The following is a 26965-nucleotide window of genomic DNA, read 5'->3' on the forward strand; positions in this document are numbered from 1 at the left end:
ATAATGTAACTTCCATTGCAAACACATTTCAAATTTAGCACACAACATCTTTGTTAAACAAGACAGTTATTAATATTTAGCATAATTGTCATCTAGTTAATATCACAAATTACGTACAAAAGTACATTAACTATGATTAGGATATTATAGAAATGAGTTGTAATTAAGTATAAAAGTTTATTATAAATAACGGGAGTGTCTATTTCACATCTAACTAAAATTCAATTGATATTCATTCAAATTTTGTATATCTAATATTAAAATGTCAATTTTGTGGATGTAACCTTGTATGTATAAGTTGTGTATTTATAACTAAAAGCTAACAAAAAGACAACCAGGTCTCTCAGTAAACCAACTTTAACCTGCTAAAAAAAAGTGCCAGAAAAACCAAGTGGCTACGTGTATCAAAGACCCAGCTTCACGAAACCAAAAAAATAGAGACTCGTATAAAAACCTTACACCAAAGCTCTTTAAAAGAAATCAATGTTTTCCGGAATCGACACTTTGTTTCACTCTTTTCATTTATACTCTAAGCGCGATTGTTGTAATATATAATTCCTTTAAAAAAATAAAAATATCGATCTTAAGAAGATCATTTTGTACTCCTAAGTAGCCCAGATGAATTTGGTGACTATTGCTATGTTTAGTCGGGGGGCGGCCATTAAGTCACCGATTTTGAGTTATGAACGCACAAGCAATGCCAAAACGTGTGTGCAAGATATAGTAAAGACGGTCGTGTTTTATTTTATTTTAATTTGTAAATTTACTTATTAATGAAGCTACCTCATTTGTTGACTCCATTCCATTCTCTAACTCTATATGTTATTTCTGTTTCTTTTTCTTTAAAGCAAAGACTATGTATGTTTGATACCATGTATCTATTCTTCTTTTTGTATAGGATTTACTAGAGGAATCTATGTTGTAAACCTAGCTACACCAAATCCAGCTTTAAAATGATTGACTAGAGATATCTAAGTTTTTTTCCCCTTTTGTAGCAGGTTTGGATTATATGAGACACATAAACAAAAAAACTGGTAATATTTCTGCCCCTAATGAACCCATATACGTCTTGGTAAATAAGAGAGGGGATGCAAGGTTTGAGCCAAGAAGAGAGGCAACCGGAACTGATTTTGATGGCTCAATTCGTAGAGAAATCAATCTAAAATTATCCGGGTTAGTAGCACCTACCTTCTTGAGGCAAGAGAATGATAAAAACCCTATTCAAACGTCCAGGATCGGTAGCTGAATCAAATGACTGGTTAACAAGGGAGAGCTTGTCATCTTTAACAAGATCCCTATTCTTCTTGAAGAACGCAAGGCCGAACCCATATGACACGGGATTTCAATTGTCGGTCATGGCGAGGAGGGCGGTCCTAACTTTCTCAAAGCTGAAACGAGTGGTGAGGAAGTTGGCATGAGCCGAGGAAAGCATGTTCTCAAACATAAGAGAACCCATGTCAAAAGAGAACGAGATACTAAATGTGCACCCTAAAAGGTTTTTGTACTCCCTCTAGTTTTGCGTCCAAGACCATACACCCATATTACAGGTGCCAAGGTAAAAAAATTAATACTGCTTAAGCCAATGTTGCAATTCAGCTTGTCTCCTCGTATGCCGCATTAATTAATATGGCGCACGCAGATGTTATTATTAATCACACAGTCATGCATGCAAAGGGGTAGTTAATGTCTGTGGTTGCTAGTGTGAGGCAAACACATGGATGAAGATTTGAGACTAACATAATCATGGCTGGATGATTTGCAGAGGAAAAAGTCCTTTACTCTTGGATCAGGCTGCTGTTGAAGATACCATAAAAGTGTGTGACCATCATATACAATTAAAGTTTAAAATGACGACACTTATTTTATATCAGAGGAAGGTTCATTATCGAAAATTTGATGATTTAGTTGGGGCACAGACCAAAAACACCCCCTCACGTGACCGTGCGTGACTCGATTCTCACGGAACCTCAACGACTCACCCGAAAAAAAAAATCCTCGCCCATCCTTTCTCCCCGTCTCTCCCGTTTGTTTCTTTGGCGGCGCGGCGGCGGCGGCGGCGGCGGATCGAATCTGGGGGCCGCTCTTCGCCGGCAGCGGAAGCGTATCGAATCCTGGGCGGTGCTCCTCGCCGGTATCTACGGCAGATCGAATCCTGGGGGCGCTCCTCGCCGGTAGCGGCTTGCGAAATCAGCGGCCAGCGACGGCTTCATCCTTCTTGGTTCTTTTCGGGGCTTCTCCCCCTATTGGTCTAGTTTTCTTGGTTCCTTTTCAAGTCACGGCAGGCAGCGAGGGCTCCGTTCTTTCCTCTCCCCTAATCAATCAAGGGAAGAGCAAGCATCATCTGTACGAGGCTGGTTTTCGCCGGCGACCTCACATAGGCAGCGGGCGGCGGCCACACCTGGGCAGCGCGAGGTCGATTTGTGGTGTGCGGCGGCCACACTACTTCCCTAATGGTAGAGCAAGAGATTGAAACACACAAGATGAATTCAGCGAGCGAGAGAGGATTTTTCAGTTTGGTGGACGAGCCTATGGTGACAGGATCGATCGACTCCGTGCTCGCCAAGCTCAACTCCACCAGACTGAAGAAGAATCATCCCAAGATGATGGAAGTGTTATGTCAAGGCGTGGTGAACCTAAAGAAGGGTTTCGACAAGCTCGGCGGGGGGCGGGTGATGGATCGGCATGCCCTATTGTGGACGAAGTTTGCCACTGACCTGGTCTTTGACATCGAAGAGTGGATCGACGAGCCAAAGGCCACATATTTCTCGGAGAGAGAGATGACTGCTTTGTTCAAGTCCTGGATCCGCAATGTGCTTGAGCAGTTCACGTGGTGCGACCTTCTCAGTCCAACTGAAGATCGCTTCAAGATCATCGATGATTTACATAAAGATCTGGAGAGCCTTAAAAAGGAACTCCCCTATAAGTTTGGGCCACCGGTGAGTCTTGAGCAGTCAGTTTGGATGGATCAAACATGTGAGCTGGTCAGCGAGGTGGAAACTTTGGTCCATGATGAGAAGCCCGGAAAGGACATGGATGAATTGCAGGAGAAACTAATCCAGGACTACAAAGCCAAGATACGGGAAACACGTGAGGTCTTGAAACATTCTAGTGATAAGCTCAGTACAGCCTCCGTTGATTGTCCCCTGATTTATGAGGAGAAAACTCGTGACCTCATTGCTCTGAAAGAACCAAGTAGTAAGCTTCTCATGCATCTGGCCACCACACAGGCGAGGCTAAAGTTGGTATCTATTGTCGGAATGGAAGGCATTGGCAAGACTACTCTTGCAAAGGAGGTATATGCAAAGCTTCAATGCAAGTTCGAGTGCCGAGCTTTCGTCACTCTTGGCCGAAAACCGTCTCTAGTGGCCACTCGGCTGGATATACTTCACCAAGTAAAGCCCCAGGGCACTATTCCTCTGAATGGTACAGAAGCTCCTGAAATGAATCAAGTCGTAACTGAGCTCAGGGAACACCTCGTCACGAAGAGGTATTTCTCGTTTATATCGTTTTAATGCAGATAGACATATTTACTATACTTTCATGTGGGAATAAAATGCACAAGAGCATCAGCGAATGCAGACTGAGGCTATTCGTAGGTGTATTCATCGTGCTTTTCCCATTCTATTTATCTGAGACCACATCAAATTAATAACTGGTAATGTTATTTGATGCATCACAAGATAATCATGATAAAAAGATCAAATTTTCAGCATTTTTTATCCCCTGTATCTGTTGTGTTTTGTCAATCTTTTTATCAATGCAGACCAAACAAGTAATCAACAGGAAAAATACATATAAAAATTTAGCACTTTTCCTGCTTAAAAGTATCAGCATAACAAATGCATATGTGATGTATTGGCAACCAATAGAGGCATTCAGTTGGATCTAACTGACTCTCGGAATTATTGAGTAGATAAGTAACAAAACAGAACCAGCTTGCTATAAGTCATCTGTATAAATTGATCATATATTAGCCGATAATTTTTACCATGTTCCTCTATATACCAGGTATTTCATCTTAATTGATGACATTTGGAGCATATCGGCATGGGATGTTCTTAATTCTGTTTTGCCTGAGAATGATCTTGGAAGTAGAGTATTGATCACAACTTGCATCAGCGACGTAGCCAAATGTTGTTCTACACGTCCAATTGATTTCATCCACCAGATGGAGCCTCTTAGCAAGGAAGAATCCAAGACTTTATTTCACGAGGAGGCAAAAAGGCCCGCTGAAAATGAGTTGTTGAAAATGTGTGGGGGCATGCCATTGGCAATACTTATTGCAGCCGGCAGGAAATCTGCAGGACTAGCTGAGCCAGAGATTCGTGAGAGACGTATCCTTTCAACATCAGACCAATGTTCCGCATCGGATGGGATGAGAATGTTATTGCGCATGAGTTATGATGAGCTACCTGCCCCTTTGAAGTCTTGTCTTGTATACCTCAGTGTTTTTCCAGAATATTATACCATCAAGAAAGACCGTTTGATACGGCTATGGATTGCTGAGGGATTTTTCTTAGGAAGGCGTGAAGAAAACTTGTGGAGAACAGGAGAAAGCTATTTCAATGAGCTCATCTGTAGGCGGCTGATTCAGCCAGTGTTTGGCTACGAAGATGGCCAGGCTGTAGGATGTGTGGTACATGGTGTGATCCTTGACTTCATCAAAACTTTGTCTAGGGAAGACAACTTTGCGACAACGAGTGCAGATATGAGGTCCGGACTAACTCCATGGTATCCGATTCGACGGTTCTCATTCGATTGCTGCATCAAGGAAGATGAAGCCGGCAAGCTGCTCCCAGGAACCCTGCACCTATCTAGCATGCGAACCCTCCAAGTTTGCGGGCGTGTTGGATGGACAACCCTCCTCACATATCCTAAGGTTAGAAAAGGGAAGCCTGCTCTTCGAACCTTCAAATTTCTACGAGTACTCGATGTGGAAGATAATGGTATTTTGAGAAGCCACCATCTGAAAGGCATTGGAGGGCTGATTCTGCTAAGGTACTTGGGACTTAAAGGGGCTGCTATCCATGAATTACCAGGCGAAATTGGAAAGCTGGAGCACCTGGAGACGCTGGATGTCAGGCGCACTAACCTGAGAAATCTGCCTGCATCTATAGCTGGATTGGAAAGGATGGTATGCCTACTGATTGAAGATACCGTGAAGATGCTGGGCGATATCCTTATGATGCAAGGACTACAAGAAGTATCAACGATCCGTGTCGACAACGTCAAGTCACTCCATAAGGTCGTAGAGCTGCTGGTTCGGTCGGGGAGGCTGAGTGTCCTTGGCTTGAGCTTTGATGGATTAGACCCATCTGTGGACAGTGCACGTGCCATCGTTGATTTCCTCAAGGTGGTTGGACACTCTAACCTTCGGTCCCTATCTCTGCATTGTCTTGGTGGTGACTTGGTTGGCCAACTGAACTTGTGTCCCCCGTACCAGTTGCAAAGATTTGAACTGACTATATCTGGTGCAATCCTGGGAAGTACTGCATTTTGTATGGCCACCTGTGTCACCCACTTGAATATTGAAATTAGTCAATTGGGAGAGCAAGGTCTGAGTATCATCGCGTCCGCGCCCCATCTTATCCTTCTCAAGTTAGTATCTTCAGGACCTGCTGCTGCCATGACGGACACGCACTCATCTTCCAGAAGACAAAGAAGAAGGGTGATAATTTGCAGTGGCGCCTTTCCGTGTCTTAAGGTGTTCTGGTTCACATGCAAGGCTGGTGGGAATGAGCTGCAGTTTGATCGAGGAGCCATGCCACGGCTGCGGGGTCTTAGGCTCCACTTCAACGCTCTAGAGACGCTGTCTCTTTATGGAGATTTTGAATTTGGCATTGAGCATCTCTCTAGTCTCACCAGAATCCATGCCGCTATTGGATGTGAAGATGCTACGGCTCCGGAGGTGGAGCTTGCAGAGACTGCCATCACAGAGCAAGTCTGTCGGATCTCCTCCGCCAACACACCAACAATAGAGTTCAGCAGAGAGAAGCCCGGGATGTTTGAGGGGGAAAAGAAGAGTGTAGGTCCCCTTACAGAGACGGTGACAACGATCACCAAGAAAAGGAGGTTGAGCAGATGGTTGATTACCCAGTACGAAATGATGCAGCGCGCCTTGTGCTCTTGCAGTTGCGCGGGTAGACGCAGTGTGAAATGATGCAGCGCGCGTTGTGGGCCTGGTCGTGCAGGCCACGGAACAGAACACATCCGTGGCAAGCTTGAAGAGCATGCACGTATAGAAATCCAACGCGAAATTAAACTAGCATATGCAGCGGGAGTAAGGGAGGGACAGGATCACAGGAGCAACGTAGTGCACGAGGGAGGCTCCCTATCGAGAAATATATCTCCACAAGCTGCATCTCGATGGGTGATATCAGCATGAACATCCTCGCCTGAATCTTTTCAGTCTTTTGTTCTTTTGATAACTTGAAATGAGTCGTGGTAAGTTTGGTTTACTATTCTAAGTTCAGGCGACGCAATCACCGACCCCATATGTATGTACCTTGACTGATATAGCCATTGTAATCACAGGTAATTTTGGTCCAAGTATTTTAAGTTCAGGATGGAATGTTTTGTTTGTTTGCACTATGTAGCTGGTAATGCCAGCAGCATGTTGACGACAGTTGTCCTTCTATATAAAGTGGGGCCTGAAGGCCTATTCTCTAGAAAAAGAAAATAGCCATTGCATCGGAGAATGGCGGCAACGGCGGCTTCATGACATCTTCAGTATTGACAGAGCAACCATTCTGTTCCTGATGTATGGTAGGTGCATGCAGTCCATGTAAATGGCACCATTCACTGTCCGGCACAGAAGCGTCACAGCTAATACCTGATTGGTAGCCAGCATATGCAGATTATTCCTTTTCCGGGTTGCGATCGGTGATACTGGCACTTGCTTCATTGATGCTAGCTGGTCGACAAGGTTATTCACAAGGATGGTCACATTGCTCTGCGTCTTGTTGAGTGTCCTCGGCGCTTTTGCTGTAAAATGCAATTTCATCTGGATCTGGTACGTCTTCAGAATGCACTAGTTTGTTGTTAAGAAGATTCTCTGTTGATCCATTCTCAAGTAGTAGCTTCTTAGCCATGTTCCGGAAGGATTCTGTTAATGGGTCATCGTGCTTCTTGACAGAGAGCTTCCTCCGCGAGCTTTCACCCCTCGAGGCAATGAAGTCGACAAGGGCGCTACGAGCATTAGTGGCAATGTTGGCATTCTCGTCAGCCTTGTTGGCGCCATGGCTGTCAAATCCATCAGCATTATCTTCTGTGATGTCACACGCACGAGTAGAGGCTGCACCTGGAGACAGCCATGCCCCGAACGAGCTGGTCCTCTCGACGAGGTAACTGCTTCCCTCCTTGTTCACTGGTACTGCAGGGCATGGCGCTTCGGTGTCTGACATTTCAGGAGAATTAGCTGAAGGCCAAACGGGTGCTTCAGATGCTTCATCTTGTGACGAATCCTTGTTCTGAAAGTTTTGCTTTTGATGCCTGATTCTTCCGATGATGTGTCGATATTTAAGTTGTCGGAGCATATCGGACAACGCGCCTGTTTTGAATCTGCTGGAGGTTCAGATGTCAGGTTAATGTGGATGCTAAAGAATGAACACTGAGTAGGAAAGCTGGGGAAAAAAAGGAAAAATGAGCTAGGGAAATTTAAGAAGCGTTACTTGGAGTATTTTTTATGGCGGGCTTCCTCGGCAGGAGGTTTGGAATGGATGTCTGAACTCTGAATGTCTGGTTTGTTTTCATGCTGTGCAGAGTGGGCTCTGAAGAAGGAGGGGTCGGTGTATCTCTTCAAGCACGCTCCCTCGCCACCAGCATCATACCTGCACCCAAAACAAGCCCAAATTAACCAGGAAAAATAAATCCTTTTTAAGCTGTTTGATTTTTGGTATAGAAGTGTTGTTACTTGTCCAGCATGGACAGCTGCGGAGGCCCGTGGCATCGCTGGATGAACTTTTCGATGGAGCACGGCCTTGTTCCTCCCACCAGAGTCACCGGCTGATCGACACCGTGGCCTGCGATGCCACACAGAGCTTCTGGCCGATGAAGTACACAAGCCTGTCGGAATCGACGACGGCGGAGCCGCTCCTCGATGAGCGGCAGCTCCGCCTGGAGCCGCCGCGCCCCCAGCGTGAGGCCGCACGCCCGTGCGGACACCGCCGTGGCCTGGTCATGCAGGTCGTCGAACACCTCCGCGGCGAGCCTGAAGATCAGATTCAGGGGCTAGTCTGGTGAATTTGTAGCAGCCAGCAGGACAGGACAGGAGCAACGTACTGTGCGAGGTCCCCGAGCTGGCGGAGGAGGCCCACGAAGCCGGCCATGGCGGCACCCGCATCCTGGACGACGACAGCTTCGGGGAGCTCGTCGGCCTTGGTGGTGAGCTTGGGCCTTGCCAGTGCTGGGGCCAGAAGGTGAGCACTCTGCTCCATGCGCGCATGCAGGTGCTGGCTCATGTGATGTCTCACAACGGCTCGTGGCAAACGGCTGACATGTAGCCATTGACGCGCCCTGACCTCCAGGGAGTGCAACGACACGATGACACCCCGCACCCACGAGCGTCCGGTGAGGTGACAGAGCACCGCACGGGCGGTCCCCGAGAGCAGGAGGAGGTACCACCGTACCTTCGTGCTGCGCATGCTTCATGCTTGTGCACCGCGCCATGTTAATACGTACGAATACGGTTTTGTACCGCACGTCGCGTTGCGGCTACTCAACGACTGCCTACAAAACGCATTTACAAGCTACGGAAAATCGTTAGGTTCTTACCGTAGTATAAAAGGTTCTCAATTTATGATAAGCCAACCTGTAATGGGCAAGGAATATTGTGTATTTGCCATGAACGTAAATGACATGTGCATATAGATGATGTTTTTATGAACATTTTTATATCCTAGTTTGCGTTCTTCTGAGTTCATATGAATTTGTTAATATGAATTTTTAAGTTTCAGTCAAACAACTTTGACCAGATGGAAGGGCATTCTTGTAACCTAAAATGCTTTTTAGGAGCAAATTTGAGCACATAAAAAAGTTAAGAGTAAATTTGAGTAGTGGGTTTGAATTAAGGGCACAAATATCGATAAATCACGAGTTGACATGGTGCCACACGAGGATGTAATCCGCACCCTTCATTTCTTCGGGATTCGTGCCGTATTTATAGTACACCTCACGTATATAGAATTCACAGGAATGATTTGCAATGTTTTTGTTGGTCAATAAGTGTGCATGCCCCACAAGCCATAAGAGTTTGAAGTTAATTTTGCATTGATGTGCAGCAGACCACTTGAGCGATAAATCATAAGTAGTTGACAAACTGCAAGACACCCGACCACCTCACTTGCTAGGATTAATGCACCACACTGCCTTCCTGTCTTAGTGCACCATCCTCTACAGCTGCAACAGAATCATTAACGTGTATTGAGTAAGCTAGTTAGTGTGAACGTAATTTTGAGATGAATTAGTGTGAACTTGTCACTATGCTAGATCAGCTTAGGTTTATCTTCATATTCTGTGTTGCATGTGTATATTCGGTGTGTGATTGAACATTTAATCCCGCCATGCGCAGTGGGATAGGGTCTATTTAAAAGAAAGAAAAATGCACATCTATTAGTTGGCTGATTATGAAAGTTCAATTTAGAAAATAAGAGAAGCGTCACAAGAAAATCTTAGCGATGATAAGTTAAATGCACGAACAAAATGGTATAATATTGATTGGAATTTTAAATGAATTTAATAATAGCATAGAGGATGGTTTATAGTTAAATGCTCAATCACACACCGACACGGCTTTCACCACGGTGCCAACTTGTCCATCGTCCCTCACCATATACCGTGGCACTGTGCTATCTCTTCATTCTGACACATGCAGCACTGTCGTATGCGACGTGCTCCAGTTAGCTATCCATTTGCTCCAGAAAGTTTAATAACACTGCTGAAGATGCTGCTCTAGCCTGTATTGTTATCTGTATCACACTGTTCTAGCAGCGTATAACTTCCATATTCGCTACGAGTACTTTATATTAGGCAAACGAGAGATGATTTGCGGAACCCGTCTTCACTCCTCCCCCTGTTCCTCGGCGGGGCACGTACACGTGTTTACAGGCAAGGCTTGGAGGAGATCTGCGGTGCCAGAAACCAGCTAGCGCAAGTGCTCAATTATGTCCACCCAGCAACGAGAGCAGTTATTTTGCATCGTCTGGGCCGTCACGTGGGCCTTGTATTCATACGAACATAAATGACCCTGGGCCACTGGTGTGGCGTATACCGCGGCGTATTCATGAAAGCTAGTAATTAATGTTTGACGTATTGCAAATGCGCTATAATAAGTAGCAATCACGACGCTAGGAGCGACGCTCGTGATAACGACAGCGCGTGGCTGTATGTCTCAAAAATTCACGTCGCACAAATATAAATGTCCCTTAATTAAATGAAAAAGGATCCAATTCTTCCAGCTCCAAGCAACAACACAACAAACGCTAGCTAGCTGTGTTTTGTATCATGCCACCGGACAAATATCAGGTAGGCCAACCCAGTGTCATGGGTCGCGAGATCGCATGACCTACTTATCCTCTCAGTGTTAGTTCACTGCAAACCAATCAAATCATGTGCATCAGTGCATGTACGTTGTTAGACTTTTTTTTGAGACAAACGATGTTAGACTTCAAGTAAGCTATTCATGAACGGATTCATTTGGGACGTGGGCGGGGCTTTTCTGGGCTGGCATGAAACCCGACCGCCATGGCACGACACGAAGTAAAGGGGCCGGGTTGGGCCTAAAAATAGAGAAAATGGGCGGCACAACCCAGTTGGGTCCAAAATCTTGGTAACGTGTGTTGTAATATTGAAAAAGGCTTTCGTCCCACTTTATATATAAAGCAACATGGCCGAACCGATACAAAATGATGAGAGAAACCTCTTACAAAGTGGGTAAAAAATAGAAGAGAAAAGTATACTTTTCGTCCCTTAATTTTTTACGGAGTCTAAATTTGGTCCCTCAACTATGAAACCAGACAACTTGCACCTCCAACTTTTTAAACCGGATAAGTTTCATCCTCCTCCCGTTTTTGACCGGTCTTGATGCTGGCTCATCCCGGTTTTGACCTATCCATGCTGACGTGGCAAAGAAACCCCAAATTGACTTCCCGATTCCTCGCTCTCTACACGGCGTCTGCGGGCAGGGAGCAAGCTGTTGCTGGTAGTGGGAGCAAATTGACTTGTTTGTGGCTGTTGCTGGTAGTGATCTCAGACAGCATGAGCGCGGCGCCAGGAGAGGGGATCGCCACGGCTCGACCTGCTCGTCGCCTGGATGGAGCACGTCGCCGTCATGGCCGGACTGGGGCACCTCGTGGCTGTGGTGGTACTCGCCGTCATCGCCGGCCTTCACGCGTGGTCCAATGCTTGGATCCATGATACGGTCCTGGGTAGGAATCTCTCGATCTATCTCTCAATTATCAAGTTCAGAGTACAAATTTGTAGCTAGGGTTGAATCAGCAAGAAGGGGATCGGGATTTAGAGCCGGGAGTGGGAGGAAGGATACATCGCCCAACGGCGCCGCCAGTTCTCTGATCCAACGATACCCTAACTCACACCCACTCTTGGTATATATACGCCTTCACTTGCTGCAGGTCGGTCCAGTGAAACGCGAGCTGGGCCTCTTCTCCCGCCTGGGCCTGGCCTGGGCTGTAGTGGAGTCGGCCTTGGGGTCCGCCACTATAGTTCCCGTGATATTCCCTCCCCCTTTAGTTTTGGCTTGTCCCCAAGCCAATGCTCGAGGAAAACGCGCCTGCAAGGGGATTGCATCTTCCCAGGATGCCAGCAGCGGAGGGAAGCCAGACCACTGTATGAGTAGCTGGTCGACTTGTCGTGCGCCCCGTTGCATCGTGCGTCGTTGAAGAATGGCCGTTGGCACCTGGAATTGCAGCAGATCTTCATCCAGCGTCGGCAACTCCGACATGATCGTTGTTGAAGGGGGAACTGCCGTCCGCAGCTGAGAGACATGAATGACCAGATGAATCCGAGCTTGCTCTGGCAATGCAAGTCTGTACGCCACCTCGCCCACTCGTTGGAGTACCTGAAACGGTCCAAAGTAATGAAAAGCTAGTTTATGATTAGCTCTTGCCGCCACCGAGGACTGTGCATACGGCTGTAGCTTCAAGTACACCCAATCATGGACTGCAGATGTTCTGTCCGAGCGATGCTGATCAGCTTTCTCCTTCATACTTTGCCGGGCCCTGTTGAGATGCTGGCGTAACAAGGCCACCATGGCTGCCCTGTCCCGAGTCCACTGGGCTAAGTCTGTCATTGCTGCGTCAGCCACATTAGTGATACCAAAGAATCTCGGCTTGTGGCCATAAATTACCTCGAACGGAGTCGACTTGAGAGTAGAGTGATATGAGGTATTGTACCAGAATTCTGCCAAGGAAATCCACTCGACCCACTTGTTTGGGCAGTTGTGCACGAAACATCTGAGGTACAACTCCATACACTGATTCACCCGTTCCATTGTGCCATCCGTTTGCGGGTGTCGAGCTGAGGAGATGTTCAGTTTGATGTGAGTGAGCTTGCAAAGTTCCTGCCATACCTTGCTGGTGAAAATTCGGTCACGGTCGGAAACCATTGCCTCCGGGGGTCCGTGCAATTTGAAGACATTATCCATATAGGCCTTAGCTACTTGCAGCGCCGAGAAGGGATGTCGAGGTGGTATGAAATGAGCATAACAGGTGAGTTTGTACACCACTATCAGGATAGAGTTGAATCCTTTCAAGGTTGGCAGCCCTTCAACGAAATCCAAGGTGACCATCTCCCATGCTTGTTTAGGCACTGGTAACGGCTGTAGTAAGCCGGGATACTTCACATGCTCCGGTTTTGCCTATTTACAGACTGAACACTCCGTGATGTAGGCCTTCACCATCCTCTTGAGCTGTGGCCATGCAAAGTTTTGTTTGACACGACTGTACGTTGCTTGGATTCCCGAATGTCCTCCCAAAGCACACCGGAGTGAAGCTCCTGCAATATTCTCTGTTGGACTGCTGTGTTGTTACCTATCCACACACGCCCTTTATAGCGAATAAGGCCATCCTGCACTTTAAAGGGACCAACCAGAGTTGCTCCTGCTTCTGCAGATGATAACATGTTGGTGCATTTTGAGTCCTGGGCATAACCTTGCTTCACCTCATCTAGCCACCGCGACACACAGACTGAGATGGCGCATGCAAGTGCATCTGGGTGACGCGACAGTGCATCCGCTGCCTGGTTCAGAGCCCCCTTTCGATACTCAATTCGGTAGTGCAGCCCAAGTAGCTTTGTGATAACCCACAAGTATAGGGGATCGCAACAATTTTCGAGGGTAGAGTATTCAACCCAAATTTGTTGATTTGATACAAGGGGAGCCAAAGAATATTCTCAAGTATTAGCAGTTGAGTTGTCAATTCAACCACACCTGGGTAACTTAATATCTGCAGCAAAGTGTTTAGTAGGAAAGTAATATGATAGTAGTGGTAACGGTAACAAAAGTAACAGAAGCAAAAGTAATATTTTTGGTATTTTGTAGTGATTGTAACAGTAACAATGGGAAAGTAAATAAACGAGAACCAATATAGGAAAAGCTCGTAGGCATTGGATCAGTGATGGATAATTATGCCGGATGCAGTTCATCATGTAACAATCATAACATAGGGTGACACAGAACTAGCTCCAATTCATAAATGTAATATAGGCATGTATTCCGAATATAGTCATACGTGCTTATGGAAAAGAACTTGCATGACATCTTTTGTCCTACCCTCCCGTGGCAGCGGGGTCCTAATGGAAACTAAGGGATATTAAGGCCTCCTTTTAATAGAGAACCGGAACAAAGCATTAGCACATAGTGAATACATGAACTCCTCAAACTATGGTCATCACCGGGAGTGGTCCCGATTATTGTCACTTCGGGGTTGCCGGATCATAACACATAGTAGGTGACTATAGACTTGCAAGATAGGATCAAGAACACACATATATTCATGAAAAGATAATAGGTTCAGATCTGAAATCATGGCACTCGGGCCCTAGTGACAATCATTAAGCATAGCAAAGTCATAGCAACATCAATCTTAGAACATAGTGGATACTAGGGATCAAACCCTAACAAAACTAACTCGATTACATGATAGATCTCATCCAACCCATCACCGTCCAGCAAGCCTACGATGGAATTACTCACGCACGGCAGTGAGCATCATGAAATTGGTGATGGAGTGTAACGCCCTCGATGCGGCTATATCTCCCACGTGTCGAGGCACGACTTAGAGGCATAACCGCACTGAAAGCAATGTCGCAAGTCAGGAAATCATCACACATCCCATGTACATAAATAATATAAAGGGGAGGTACATAGTTGGCTTACACTCGCCACGTCACATCAAAGTACATAAATAACATCCATCATACAAATCACTCATGGCCCGACTACGGTGCCAAATAGAAAAGACCCCCAACATGCGACAAGGCCCTGAATCGATAACCCCAACTAGGCACCACTACTGATCGTCGGGAAAGGAAACATAATAACGCTGAGAGTCCTCGTCGAACTCCCACTTGAGCTCGTACTCGTCAACTGGAGCATAAACACCTGGACCTGCAACTGGAAGTTGTAGTATCTGTGAGCCACAGGGACTCAGCAATCTCGCACCCACGCGATCAAGACTATTTAAGCTTATAGGAAGGATAAGGCAAGTATATGTGGAGCTGCAGCAAGCGACTAGCATATATGGTGGCTAACTTATTCGCAAAAGAGAGCGAGAAGAGGAGGCAAAGCGCGAGCGAGAAACTAGAGGAACAACCTGCGCAAGCATTACTCCAACACTGTGTCCACTCCCCGGACTCCGCCGAGAAGAGGCCATCACGGTAACACACTCAGTTGATTCATTTTAATTAATTAAGGTTCAGTTATCTACAACCGGACATTAACAAATTCCCATCTGCCCATAACCGCGGGCACGGCTTTCGAAAGTTCAAATCCCTGCAGGGGGGTCCCAACTTAGCCCATGACAAGCTCTCACGGTCAACGAAGGAATAGACCTCCTCCCAAGACGTTCCGATAAGACTCGGTATCTCGGTAACTCAAGACAATTCGACAGGTTAAAACAAGACCAGCAACACCGCCCGAATGTGCCGACAAATCCCGATAGGAGCTGCACATATCTCTTTCTCAGGGCACACTCAGATTGTCCTAGGTACGGGTAGGCCAACCCAGAGTTGCCCCTGGTGGTCACCGGTAGCTGACAGTTGGACCAACACTCAGAGGAGCACTGGCCCGGGGGGGTTAAAATAATGATGACCCTTGAGTCCGCGAAACCCAAGGGAAAAAGAGGCTAGGTGGCGAATGATAAAACCAATGTTGGGCATTGCTAGAAGAGCTTTACTTAAGGCGAACTGTCAAGGGGTTCCCATTATAGCCCAACCGCGTAAGGGACGCAAAATCCGGGAACATAACACCGATATGACGGAAACTAGGGCGGCAGGAGTGGAACAAAACACTAGGCAAGAGGCCGAGCCTTCCACCCTTTACCAAGTATATAGATGCATTAAGATAACATAGCAATATAATGATACCCCAACAAGTAAATAAATGTTCCAACAAGGAACGGCTCCAATCTTCACCTGCAACTAGCAACGCTATAAGAAGGGGCTGAGCGAAGCGGTAACATAGCCAAACAACGGTTTGCTAGGACATGGTGGGTTAGAGTTTCAATCATGCAATTGGGAGGCTGACAAGCAAATGGTAGGCATCGTAGCATTGGCATAGCAAAAGAGCGAGCAAACTAGCATAGCAAAGATAGTAGTGATTTCGAGGGTATGATCATCTTGCCTGAAATCCCGCAAGGAAGAAGAACGAGTCCATGAAGAAGACAAACGGATGTAGTCGAACGGTTCCTCACAAACTCGACGTTAACGGAACCAAGCCGAAGAAGCAACACCGGAAAGAAAGCAAACAATATAATAAACAACTATCACACGATCATGGCATGATGCACAACAAGTATGATGCATGTCCGGTTTAATGATACATGTCATGGCAAAGTGCACAAGCAATCCTACAAATTAAGTGGAGCACAATATGCAACGGAGTTGCATATTGCCAAAACACCACAACAAGTTATTTAGTTCGATCTCGTTTAGGTACCCAACAATATTAAATGTTGTTAGCATGGCAAGAGGTGAAGCACAACAAAACTACCTATCTAGGCAAGTTTAAATGAGGCCGGAAGCAACGAACAACAATTCCGGAAAGTCCTCATATGCATAATTTAAGGTTTGGTACTGTTCTGCCCTAAACACAATTTTAGGGTTGTTAGGCATGCAAAACAATGTCACCATGATAAACTAGGCAAAATTCTACCCCAGATACATATAAAGTTTATTAAATTCGGAGTTACGGTTATTTAGTTATGAATTAAATCATTTTAGCATGGCATAGGAGCAAATTAATGCAAACAACATTTTTAAACATTTTAAACATGGATGAAAGTTGGATATTATTAATCTACACAAAATTCTTAGCAAGTTTCGTATATAAATCATTTTAATCCGATGCACGGTTAGTGAGTTATTAAATGGATGAAGTCTAGGGACTAAACTGTGAAACTGGCCGTCTCTGGAAAACAGGAAAAATCGCAGGCGCTGAAAAAAAAATACTTCACGGGCCGAATCTGAGGATGCCCAACAGCGAAGGAAAAAAGATAGGAGGAGGGGGCGTTGGGGTCGGCTCACCCTGGGCCTTGGAGGCGCGGCCCAAAATGAAGAGGACGGAGGCCGAGGCGAGGCCGGCTAGAGCTGGGCCTTGGGGCGCTCGCGCTGGGGAAGCAGGCCGGTGGGAGATGGATCTGGCCCGGTTCGAAGGAGGTGGCCCACTCGGGCGCGGGCGATCTGGGCCTGGAGGCGCGGGAGGCTGGACCGCGGGGAGCTGGGCCTTCGCGGGGGCGCGGGCGAGCTGGGCTGGTGCGGAGGCCCACGAGGAGGGGCTCGTCTCCCTCGATCCCGATCGGATCGGGGAGGCAGGGGCGGCGGCGCCCGATGGTGAAGCCGGCGAGGGACGGCGGGGCTTCCCCGGCTGCGGCACGGGAAGTAGCGGGGATGGGGAGAGGCGGATCCGACGAGGGAAGGCCCGGATCCGGCGACGACGCGGCAAGACGGGGCCGGCGGGGAGCTTGGTAGGTGGCGGCACGGGAGAAGTACGGCTGGGTCGAAGCGCGGTGGAGACAGGCGGCGGGCGGCGGACGACGTCAGGGAGGACGAAGGCGGCGCCTCCCGGGCGGCGGCGCGAGGAGATGGACCCGCGCGGGCCGGTTGCGGGCTTTCCGGGCCCGGCGGCGAAGTGGGGAGGCTGGGCGCTGACGTGGCGCGCGGTGAGTGGAGGGGAAGCGGCGGCGGGGTGACATGTCGCGCTCTCATTGGGCGGAGTGAGGTGGCGCGCGGGGACGGACATGTCCGGCGCGGGCGAAATTGTCCGGCGGCGCGAGGTGGACGAAGGTTAGGGTTTGGACTGCGCGAAAAATTCGGAGGGGATCACATATTTATAGGTAGAGGGGGCTAGGAGAGTCCAAAAGAGGTGCGGTTTTCGGCCACGCGATCGTGATTGAACGACCGAGACGATGGAGCAGAGTTAGGTGGGTTTTGGGCCAAATTGGAGGGGTGTTGGGCTGCAACACACAAGAGGCCTTCTCGGTCCCTCGGTTAACCGTTGGAGTATCAAACGAAGTCCAAATGGTACGAAACTTGACAGGCGGTCTACCGGTAGTAAACCAAGGCCGCTTGGCAAGTCTCGGTCCATTCCGGAAATGTTTAACCCCCACACAAGAAAGAAAGGTAGAAATGACCACCGGAGGAGAACGAAGCGCCGGAATGCAAAACGGACAACGGGAAAAATGCTCGGATGCAAGTTTTCAAAACATGATGATGCAATGCACATGATGACATGATAAGATGCAACACGCAAGCAAATGACACGGCAACGACAGCGAATAACTAGACGACAACTGGCACATCAGTCTCGGGGCGTTACAACACTCCACCACTACGAGAGGATCTCGTCCCGAGATCTAGAATGGCACCGGAGGGAAAACGGAGGAGAAAGAGAAGAGGTAAACTAAGTTGCTTCTTTGACAAACGAGTGAAACCATAGCACCTTGAAAAGTTGAACAAATTTAAAGAAAGAATACAACGAAGGTGAACAAGGTCGAAAAATACTCCGTTAGAAAACAGGGACAAGGAACGTTGTGAAATCCCTTGAGGTTGAAGGGCAAGATATATATTGAAAACACGACGGTTAAGGAAGGGGATCAAGGAAGACCAAATTCGAACAGCACTCCGGTTGAGAAAGGATGCAAAACTTGATACGACGAAAAGAACTTGAGCAAAGGGGCACAATACTCCGGTTAAATGGATAACCCAAGAAAAGAACACAATCCTGACAAAAGAAGAAGATGGGTTGAAGAGCAACATCACGTGACTCCGGAAGAAAGGAATAGAAGATAGATGATTGAAAGAAAAGAATGGAGAAGAAAATGCCAGTTTTCTGCCACAAAAGAGCTTGAGAGGGCAACCTTAGGAGGAGGGTCGAACGGAGTTGTTGACAAACCAACAACGAAATGAATAATATTGATATGGTCTTATGGAAAACATCTCAAAATATGAGGTGACAACCTGCCACTCACGGGAAAAGAATTGATTGGATTTATATGAACAAGGAGACGAGAAACTTAATTCACTGGGAGGATAATAGAAGAACTTGGGTCAATTATAAGCACCATAAATAGCAACAATCCTCAGGGAAGACTTTAGGTGAAATATAACCCAAGACAATTTCAACGAATAGGTTGATGGATCTAAAATATCCCAATCTTGACAGCATGTGAATCATGAAAACATGAACTCAAATTATCAAGAATGACATAATACCACCTCCAATGATACGATAGACAGAAATGCACTCCGGATTGCAAGATGAAGAATGCTTGAGCTCCTCTGAAAAGAATCTCGATGAACACTTCGAGAAGGAATTAAATCCTTGATGAACCATCATGTAGAACCTTCATGAAGAAACTCCGGTAATAAAAGAATGATCCAAAATAATTGACTGGTGGAAAGAATAAGATTGAAGCCTCGCAATGATTTAGATGGACCTCTGTGGTGAAATAGTTGAAAAAGGTTGGAACTCCGGGAAAAAGAGAAGATGAACAATTGGAAACAAGAATTTTGATGAACCTCCGGAATAAGGAATTAATCATTAGGATGAAACAAGAATAAGAATTACATTATGCTTATCCATCACCAATTAAAATTGATGACAAACAATGGAATTGGCATACTACTTATTCTCGTAGCAAGGATTAAGAGAGAGATATCGCCAACTTGGGAAGGTCTTCTTTGAACCACCGGTAGAATTGAAAAGAACGAAAGAATTGATATGATAAGAAAGAAGAAAATCTTGAACGAACCACCATAAGAAATGAAAATGAACGAAGAGAAGATAAAGAAACACCGGGAAGAATTATAAAATGAACAAAGATGCTTGAGAGGATTTAGATACATGAGAACGAAGAGCTCACAAGCCGATTAAAGATTACTTGAATGAAGCACCGGTAAAATTAGGAGAACGAGAGCTGAAGCTGAAATGGATAATCTTCGATGATGGGCTCCGGATAACAGACTGAAAAGACTCTTGAATTACTCCGGATAGGTGAAAAAGAATTCTCACGATCGAAAACAATTACGAGAGGATGGTAACAAGCTAGAATCACGAATCTTGAAGAGAAAGGAGCAAGATTGAGAGGAAAATCTTCTTCGATCTTCAAATGATGAGAATGACAACGAGAAACACCACCATGCATTATTTAGACCCTCCGGAAGAATCAAACGAAGAGGTTGATCCAACGATGAAAAGAATTCGACAGATCTTGGAGAAAAACATAAGACTGATGATAATTCATTCTTACGTCAACTTCGAAAAGAATTTTAAGGATATCTCCGGGAGAATTAGAAGAGTCAGGTAAGATCCTGGGAAAAGACCTGTGGGTTAGGGCCCACTCAAAAGGAACACCGTTGAACGATTACTTGAGAAAGGAGATTGCATCGGTTGAATTTAATGGCTTGAATGAGATAAACAACCTCGAAATAGTTTGAACGAATGTAGAGTGGAAACACGAATCTTCAGCACTCCGGAACAATAGAATAACGAGCATGGAATGACTGAATATAAGGTGCACCGGCATGAGAAGGCATTTGAAACGAGGAAAAAGGGATATGATCAACACCAAAAGCTTGAATAGAATCAACCGGAGAAGAAAAGAGACAAAGAATGATAACTTGAAGCTCCGTTACGATCTTCATAAGAATCACCAGATAAGAATATTGATAGAAAAGAATGGAGAGACCTCACATCAATAAGAAGGATACTCGATTAAGAGATCTGAATCCTTGGAGAAAAACAAAGGGAGGGAGGGTGGGAAAAACAAAGACAATTTGGAATGGATGAAACGAACACCGTTGAGAGGAACTGATACTTGATCTTGCGGATGTTGAAATGATTGGATCCACTTGAGGAGGAGCACACCGGTTAAAAAGGATTGACAGCACAATCTCGATGATCAAGAAGGATTAGTATTCACATCGAAGTATGAGAACACCGTTTCAAAAAGGTATGGAATCAACACTTGACATTGAAGCAACTCGAATACCACAACTCAAAACAAAAACAAAGGGTTGGCTTGCGGAATAAGCCAGAACAAACATATGATAGAGATTTCGCCCGAAGTTTTCGTGGTGGGGCCTACACGGGCTCGATCGTACAGCACCATCATGTACAAGGCAGTGCACATGACATACGAAGCGTCCCCGAGTCGGCATAGCCAAGGACTCTTTAAGACACAACGAGAATACTGTAAAACCGACCGTGAATAGGAGGACCACTAGACGTCGAACCCCAATTTCATATCATACATCTGTCGGAAAGATATCCTAAGAGCTACTTGAATTCCCACCTATGAAACTCCCGAACCTTTTCGGTTATGCAATCAGGTGTTGGGGATACAGGGGAAGCATAATATCTCACCCAAATCTAGCAAATCCTACATCCAGCTGTATCCATCCTTCAACACATAACCAAGAAACCTTCGGAAATCATCTACCTCAACCTTCGAAAAGCATCCGTTATACAAGTTATGGCGATACTCCCGAACTCCCGCCCCAGTACTGGGTGGCGTCGAGGTTATCTCACCAACGAACTGCATAAAAGAGAATTTCAATGTCGGCGTACTAAACTCAGGTATTCCAGAACTGCAACGATAAAATTATGACGACAACACCTCAGAGCTCAACTCCCCGGGACACTTCCACAAAACCCCTGACAGGAGGCACCAAGACAATGTTCTCATCATAAAACCATCGGAACGATTCCAAGATACCCGCGTGATCCTAAAAAAAAATTTAGTGAAATTTGAGAAGAGAAGAGTCAAAACTCTACGTCAGGATGCCTTACCAGAGTGATGAGGAGACTGGGAAGTAAAAAGAATTCCTAAACTCTCCGATATATAATTCCTAATTGACTCAAAACATTTTTTTCTAGACACAACTCGGCCGCTAAAAACGATCAAGCAATGGGGGCTCCTAAGGTCGGGGAAGGCTCTGATTACCAACTTGTAACGCCCTCAATGCGGCTATATCTCCCACGTGTCGAGGCACGACTTAGAGGCATAACCGCACTGAAAGCAATGTCGCAAGTCAGGAAATCATCACACATCCCATGTACATAAATAATATAAAGGGGAGGTACATAGTTGGCTTACACTCGCCACGTCACATCAAAGTACATAAATAACATCCATCATACAAATCACTCATGGCCCGACTACGGTGCCAAATAGAAAAGACCCCCAACATGCGACAAGGCCCTGAATCGATAACCCCAACTAGGCACCACTACTGATCGTCGGGAAAGGAAACATAATAACGCTGAGAGTCCTCGTCGAACTCCCACTTGAGCTCGTACTCGTCAACTGGAGCATAAACACCTGGACCTGCAACTGAAGTTGTAGTATCTGTGAGCCACAGGGACTCAGCAATCTCGCACCCACGCGATCAAGACTATTTAAGCTTATAGGAAGGATAAGGCAAGTATATGTGGAGCTGCAGCAAGCGACTAGCATATGTGGTGGCTAACTTATCCGCAAAAGAGAGCGAGAAGAGGAGGCAAGGCGCGAGCGAGAAACTAGAGGAACAACCTGCGCAAGCATAACTCCAACACCGTGTCCACTCCCCGGACTCCGCCGAGAAGAGGCCATCACGGTAACACACTCAGTTGATTCATTTTAATTAATTAAGGTTCAGTTATCTACAACCGGACATTAACAAATTCCCATCTGCCCATAACCGCGGGCACGGCTTTCGAAAGTTCAAATCCCTGCAGGGGGGTCCCAACTTAGCCCATGACAAGCTCTCACGGTCAACGAAGGAATAGACCTCCTCCCAAGACATTCCGATCAGACTCGGTATCTCGGTAACTCAAGACAATTCGACAGGTTAAAACAAGACCAGCAACACCGCCCGAATGTGCCGACAAATCCCGATAGGAGCTGCACATATCTCTTTCTCAGGGCACACTCAGATTGTCCTAGGTACGGGTAGGCCAACCCAGAGTTGCCCCTGGTGGTCACCGGTAGCTGACAGTTGGACCAACACTCAGAGGAGCACTGGCCCGGGGGGGTTAAAATAATGATGACCCTTGAGTCCGCGAAACCCAAGGGAAAAAGAGGCTAGGTGGCGAATGATAAAACCAATGTTGGGCATTGCTAGAAGAGCTTTACTTAAGGCGAACTGTCAAGGGGTTCCCATTATAGCCCAACCGCGTAAGGGACGCAAAATCCGGGAACATAACACCGATATGACGGAAACTAGGGCGGCAGGAGTGGAACAAAACACTAGGCAAGAGGCCGAGCCTTCCACCCTTTACCAAGTATATAGATGCATTAAGATAACATAGCAATATAATGATACCCCAACAAGTAAATAAATGTTCCAACAAGGAACGGCTCCAATCTTCACCTGCAACTAGCAACGCTATAAGAAGGGGCTGAGCGAAGCGGTAACATAGCCAAACAACGGTTTGCTAGGACATGGTGGGTTAGAGTTTCAATCATGCAATTGGGAGGCTGACAAGCAAATGGTAGGCATCGTAGCATTGGCATAGCAAAAGAGCGAGCAAACTAGCATAGCAAAGATAGTAGTGATTTCGAGGGTATGATCATCTTGCCTGAAATCCCGCAAGGAAGAAGAACGAGTCCATGAAGAAGACAAACGGATGTAGTCGAACGGTTCCTCACAAACTCGACGTTAACGGAACCAAGCCGAAGAAGCAACACCGGAAAGAAAGCAAACAATATAATAAACAACTATCACACGATCATGGCATGATGCACAACAAGTATGATGCATGTCCGGTTTAATGATACATGTCATGGCAAAGTGCACAAGCAATCCTACAAATTAAGTGGAGCACAATATGCAACGGAGTTGCATATTGCCAAAACACCACAACAAGTTATTTAGTTCGATCTCGTTTAGGTACCCAACAATATTAAATGTTGTTAGCATGGCAAGAGGTGAAGCACAACAAAACTACCTATCTAGGCAAGTTTAAATGAGGCCGGAAGCAACGAACAACAATTCCGGAAAGTCCTCATATGCATAATTTAAGGTTTGGTACTGTTCTGCCCTAAACACAATTTTAGGGTTGTTAGGCATGCAAAACAATGTCACCATGATAAACTAGGCAAAATTCTACCCCAGATACATATAAAGTTTATTAAATTCGGAGTTACGGTTATTTAGTTATGAATTAAATCATTTTAGCATGGCATAGGAGCAAATTAATGCAAACAACATTTTTAAACATTTTAAACATGGATGAAAGTTGGATATTATTAATCTACACAAAATTCTGAGCAAGTTTCGTATATAAATCATTTTAATCCGATGCACGATTAGTGAGTTATTAAATGGATGAAGTCTAGGGACTAAACTGTGAAACTGGCCGTCTCTGGAAAACAGGAAAAATCGCAGGCGCTGAAAAAAAAATACTTCACGGGCCGAATCTGAGGAAGCCCAACAGCGAAGGAAAAAAGATAGAGGAGGGGGCGTTGGGGTCGGCTCACCCTGGGCCTTGGAGGCGCGGCCCAAAATGAAGAGGACGGAGGCCGAGGCGAGGCCGGCTGGAGCTGGGCCTTGGGGCGCTCGCGCTGGGGAAGCAGGCCGGTGGGAGATGGATCTGGCCCGGTTCGAAGGAGGTGGCCCACTCGGGCGCGGGCGATCTGGGCCTGGAGGCGCGGGAGGCTGGACCGCGGGGAGCTGGGCCTTCGCGGGGGCGCGGGTGAGCTGGGCTGGTGCGGAGGCCCACGAGGAGGGGCTCGTCTCCCTCGATCCCGATCAGATCGGGGAGGCAGGGGCGGCGGCGCCCGATGGTGAAGCCGGCGAGGGACGGCGGGGCTTCCCCGGCTGCGGCACGGGAAGCAGCGGGGATGGGGAGAGGCGGATCCGACGAGGGAAGGCCCGGATCCGGCGACGACGCGGCAAGACGGGGCCGGCGGGGAGCTTGGTAGGTGGCGGCACGGGAGAAGTACGGCGGGATCGAAGCGCGGTGGAGACAGGCGGCGGGCGGCGGACGGCGTCGGGGAGGACGAAGGCGGCGCCTCCCGGGCAGCGGCGCGAGGAGATGGACCCGCGCGAGCCGGTTGCGGGCTTTCCGGGCCCGGCGGCGAAGTGGGGAGGCTGGGCGCTGACGTGGCGCGCGGTGAGTGGAGGGGAAGCGGCGGCGGGGTGACATGTCGCGCTCTCATTGGGCGGAGTGAGGTGGCGCGCGGGGACGGACATGTCCGACGTGGGCGAAATTGTCCGGCGGCGCGAGGTGGACGAAAGTTAGGGTTTGGACTGCGCGAAAAATTCGGAGGGGATCACATATTTATAGGTAGAGGGGGCTAGGAGAGTCCAAAAGAGGTGCGGTTTTCGGCCACGCGATCGTGATTGAACGACTGAGACGATGGAGCAGAGTTAGGTGGGTTTTGGGCCAAATTGGAGGGGTGTTGGGCTGCAACACACAAGAGGCCTTCTCGGTCCCTCGGTTAACCGTTGGAGTATCAAACGAAGTCCAAATGGTACGAAACTTGACAGGCGGTCTACCGGTAGTAAACCAAGCCCGCTTGGCAAGTCTCGGTCCATTCCGGAAATGTTTAACCCCCACACAAGAAAGAAAGGTAGAAATGACCACCGGAGGAGAACGAAGCGCCGGAATGCAAAACGGACAACGGGAAAAATGCTCGGATGCAAGTTTTGAAAACATGATGATGCAATGCACATGATGACATGATAAGATGCAACACGCAAGAAAATGACACGGCAACGACAGCGAATAACTAGACGACAACTGGCACATCAGTCTCGGGGCGTTACATGGAGGATGGTTGATGATGACGACGGCAACGAATCCCCCTCTCCGGAGCCCCGAACGGACTCCAGATCAGCCCTCCCGAGAGGTTTTAGGGCTTGACGGCGGCTCCGTATCATAAAACGCAATGATTTCTTCTCCTTGATTTTTTCACCCCGAAAGCAAATATATAGAGTTGGAGTTGGCGTCGAAGGAGCTCCAGGGGGCCCACGAGGTAGGGGGCGCGCCCTAGGGGGGCCCCACACCCTCGTGGACAGGGTGTGGGCCCCCTGGTCTTCATCTTTGGCAAGGATTTTTTATTATTTTTGAAAAGACGTTCCGTGGAGTTTCAGGTCATTCCGAGAACTTTTGTTTCTGCACATAAATAACACCATGGAAAATCTGCTGAAAATAGCGTCAGTCCGGGTAAGTTCCATTCAAATCATGCAAGTTAGAGTCCAAAACAAGGGCAAAAGTGTTTGGAAAAGTAGATACGACGGAGACGTATCAACTCCCCCAAGCTTAAACCTTTGCTTGTCCTCAAGCAATTCAGTTGATAAACTGAAAGTGATAAAGAAAAACTTTTACAAACTCTATTTGCTCTTGTTGTTGTAAATATGTAAAGCCAGCATTCAAGTTTTCAACAAAGATTATGACTAACCACATTTGCAATAATTCTCAGGTCTCATTTTTACTTATATCAATAGCATAATCAACTAGCGAGCCATAATAATAAATCTCGGATGACAACACTTTCTCAAAACAATCATGATATGATATAACAAGATAGTATCTCGCTAGCCCTTTCTGAGACCGCAAAACATAAATGCAGAGCACCTTTAAAGATCAAGGACTGACTAGACATTGTAATTCATGGTAAAAGAGATCCAATCATAGTCATACCCAATAGAAATTAACAGTAATGGATGCTAATGACAGCTGCGCTCTCCAGCTAGTGCTTTTAATAAGAGGGTGATGACTCAACATAAAAGTAAATAGATAGGCCCTTCGCAGAGGGAAGCAGGGATTTGTAGAGGTGCCAGAGCTCGGTTTTGAAATAGAGATAAGTAATATTTTGAGTGGTATACTTTCATTGTCAACATAACAACTAAGAGATGGCGATATCTTCCATGCTACACACATTATAGGCGGTTCCCAAACAGAATGATAAAGTTTATACTCCCCCTCCACCAACAAGCATCAATCCATGACTTGCTCGAAACAACGAGTGTCTCCAACTAGCAACAGTCCCAGGGGGAGTTTTGTTTGCAATTATTTTGATTTAGTTTGCATAAAGCATGGGACTGGGCATCCCGGAGACCAGCCATTTTCTTGTGAATGAGGAGCGGAGTCCACTCCTCTTGAGAATAACCCGCCTAACATGGAAGATAAGGGCAGCCCTAGTTGATACATGAGCTATTCGAGCATACAAAACAGAATGTTTATTTGAAGGTTTAGAGTTTGGCACATACAAATTTACTTGAAATGGCAGGTAGATACCGTATATAG

The 26965-nt window shown here is 46.7% G+C and overlaps 2 protein-coding genes across 2 annotated transcripts; one reads left to right on the top strand and one right to left on the bottom strand.

Moving 5' to 3' along the window:
• The first annotated feature begins 2003 nt into the window (after positions 1–2003).
• On the top strand, positions 2004–6291 carry LOC125535512 (disease resistance protein Pik-2-like). The gene is made up of 2 exons (XM_048698578.1): positions 2004–3487; positions 4009–6291. The coding sequence occupies exons 1-2, from the start codon at positions 2451–2453 to the stop codon at positions 6158–6160; spliced, it is 3189 nt and encodes a 1062-aa protein (XP_048554535.1). The 5' UTR covers positions 2004–2450; the 3' UTR covers positions 6161–6291.
• A 261-nt stretch (positions 6292–6552) lies between these two features.
• LOC125535514 lies at positions 6553–8814 on the bottom strand. The gene is made up of 4 exons (XM_048698579.1): positions 8281–8814; positions 7913–8209; positions 7671–7829; positions 6553–7560 (listed from the first exon to the last, which is right to left on the bottom strand). The coding sequence occupies exons 1-4, from the start codon at positions 8640–8642 to the stop codon at positions 6927–6929; spliced, it is 1452 nt and encodes a 483-aa protein (XP_048554536.1). The 5' UTR covers positions 8643–8814; the 3' UTR covers positions 6553–6926.
• Positions 8815–26965: the final 18151 nt, after the last annotated feature.

The sequence above is a fragment of the Triticum urartu genome, chromosome 2 (genome assembly GCF_003073215.2).
Source record: "Triticum urartu cultivar G1812 chromosome 2, Tu2.1, whole genome shotgun sequence".
Lineage (NCBI taxonomy): Eukaryota > Viridiplantae > Streptophyta > Magnoliopsida > Poales > Poaceae > Triticum > Triticum urartu.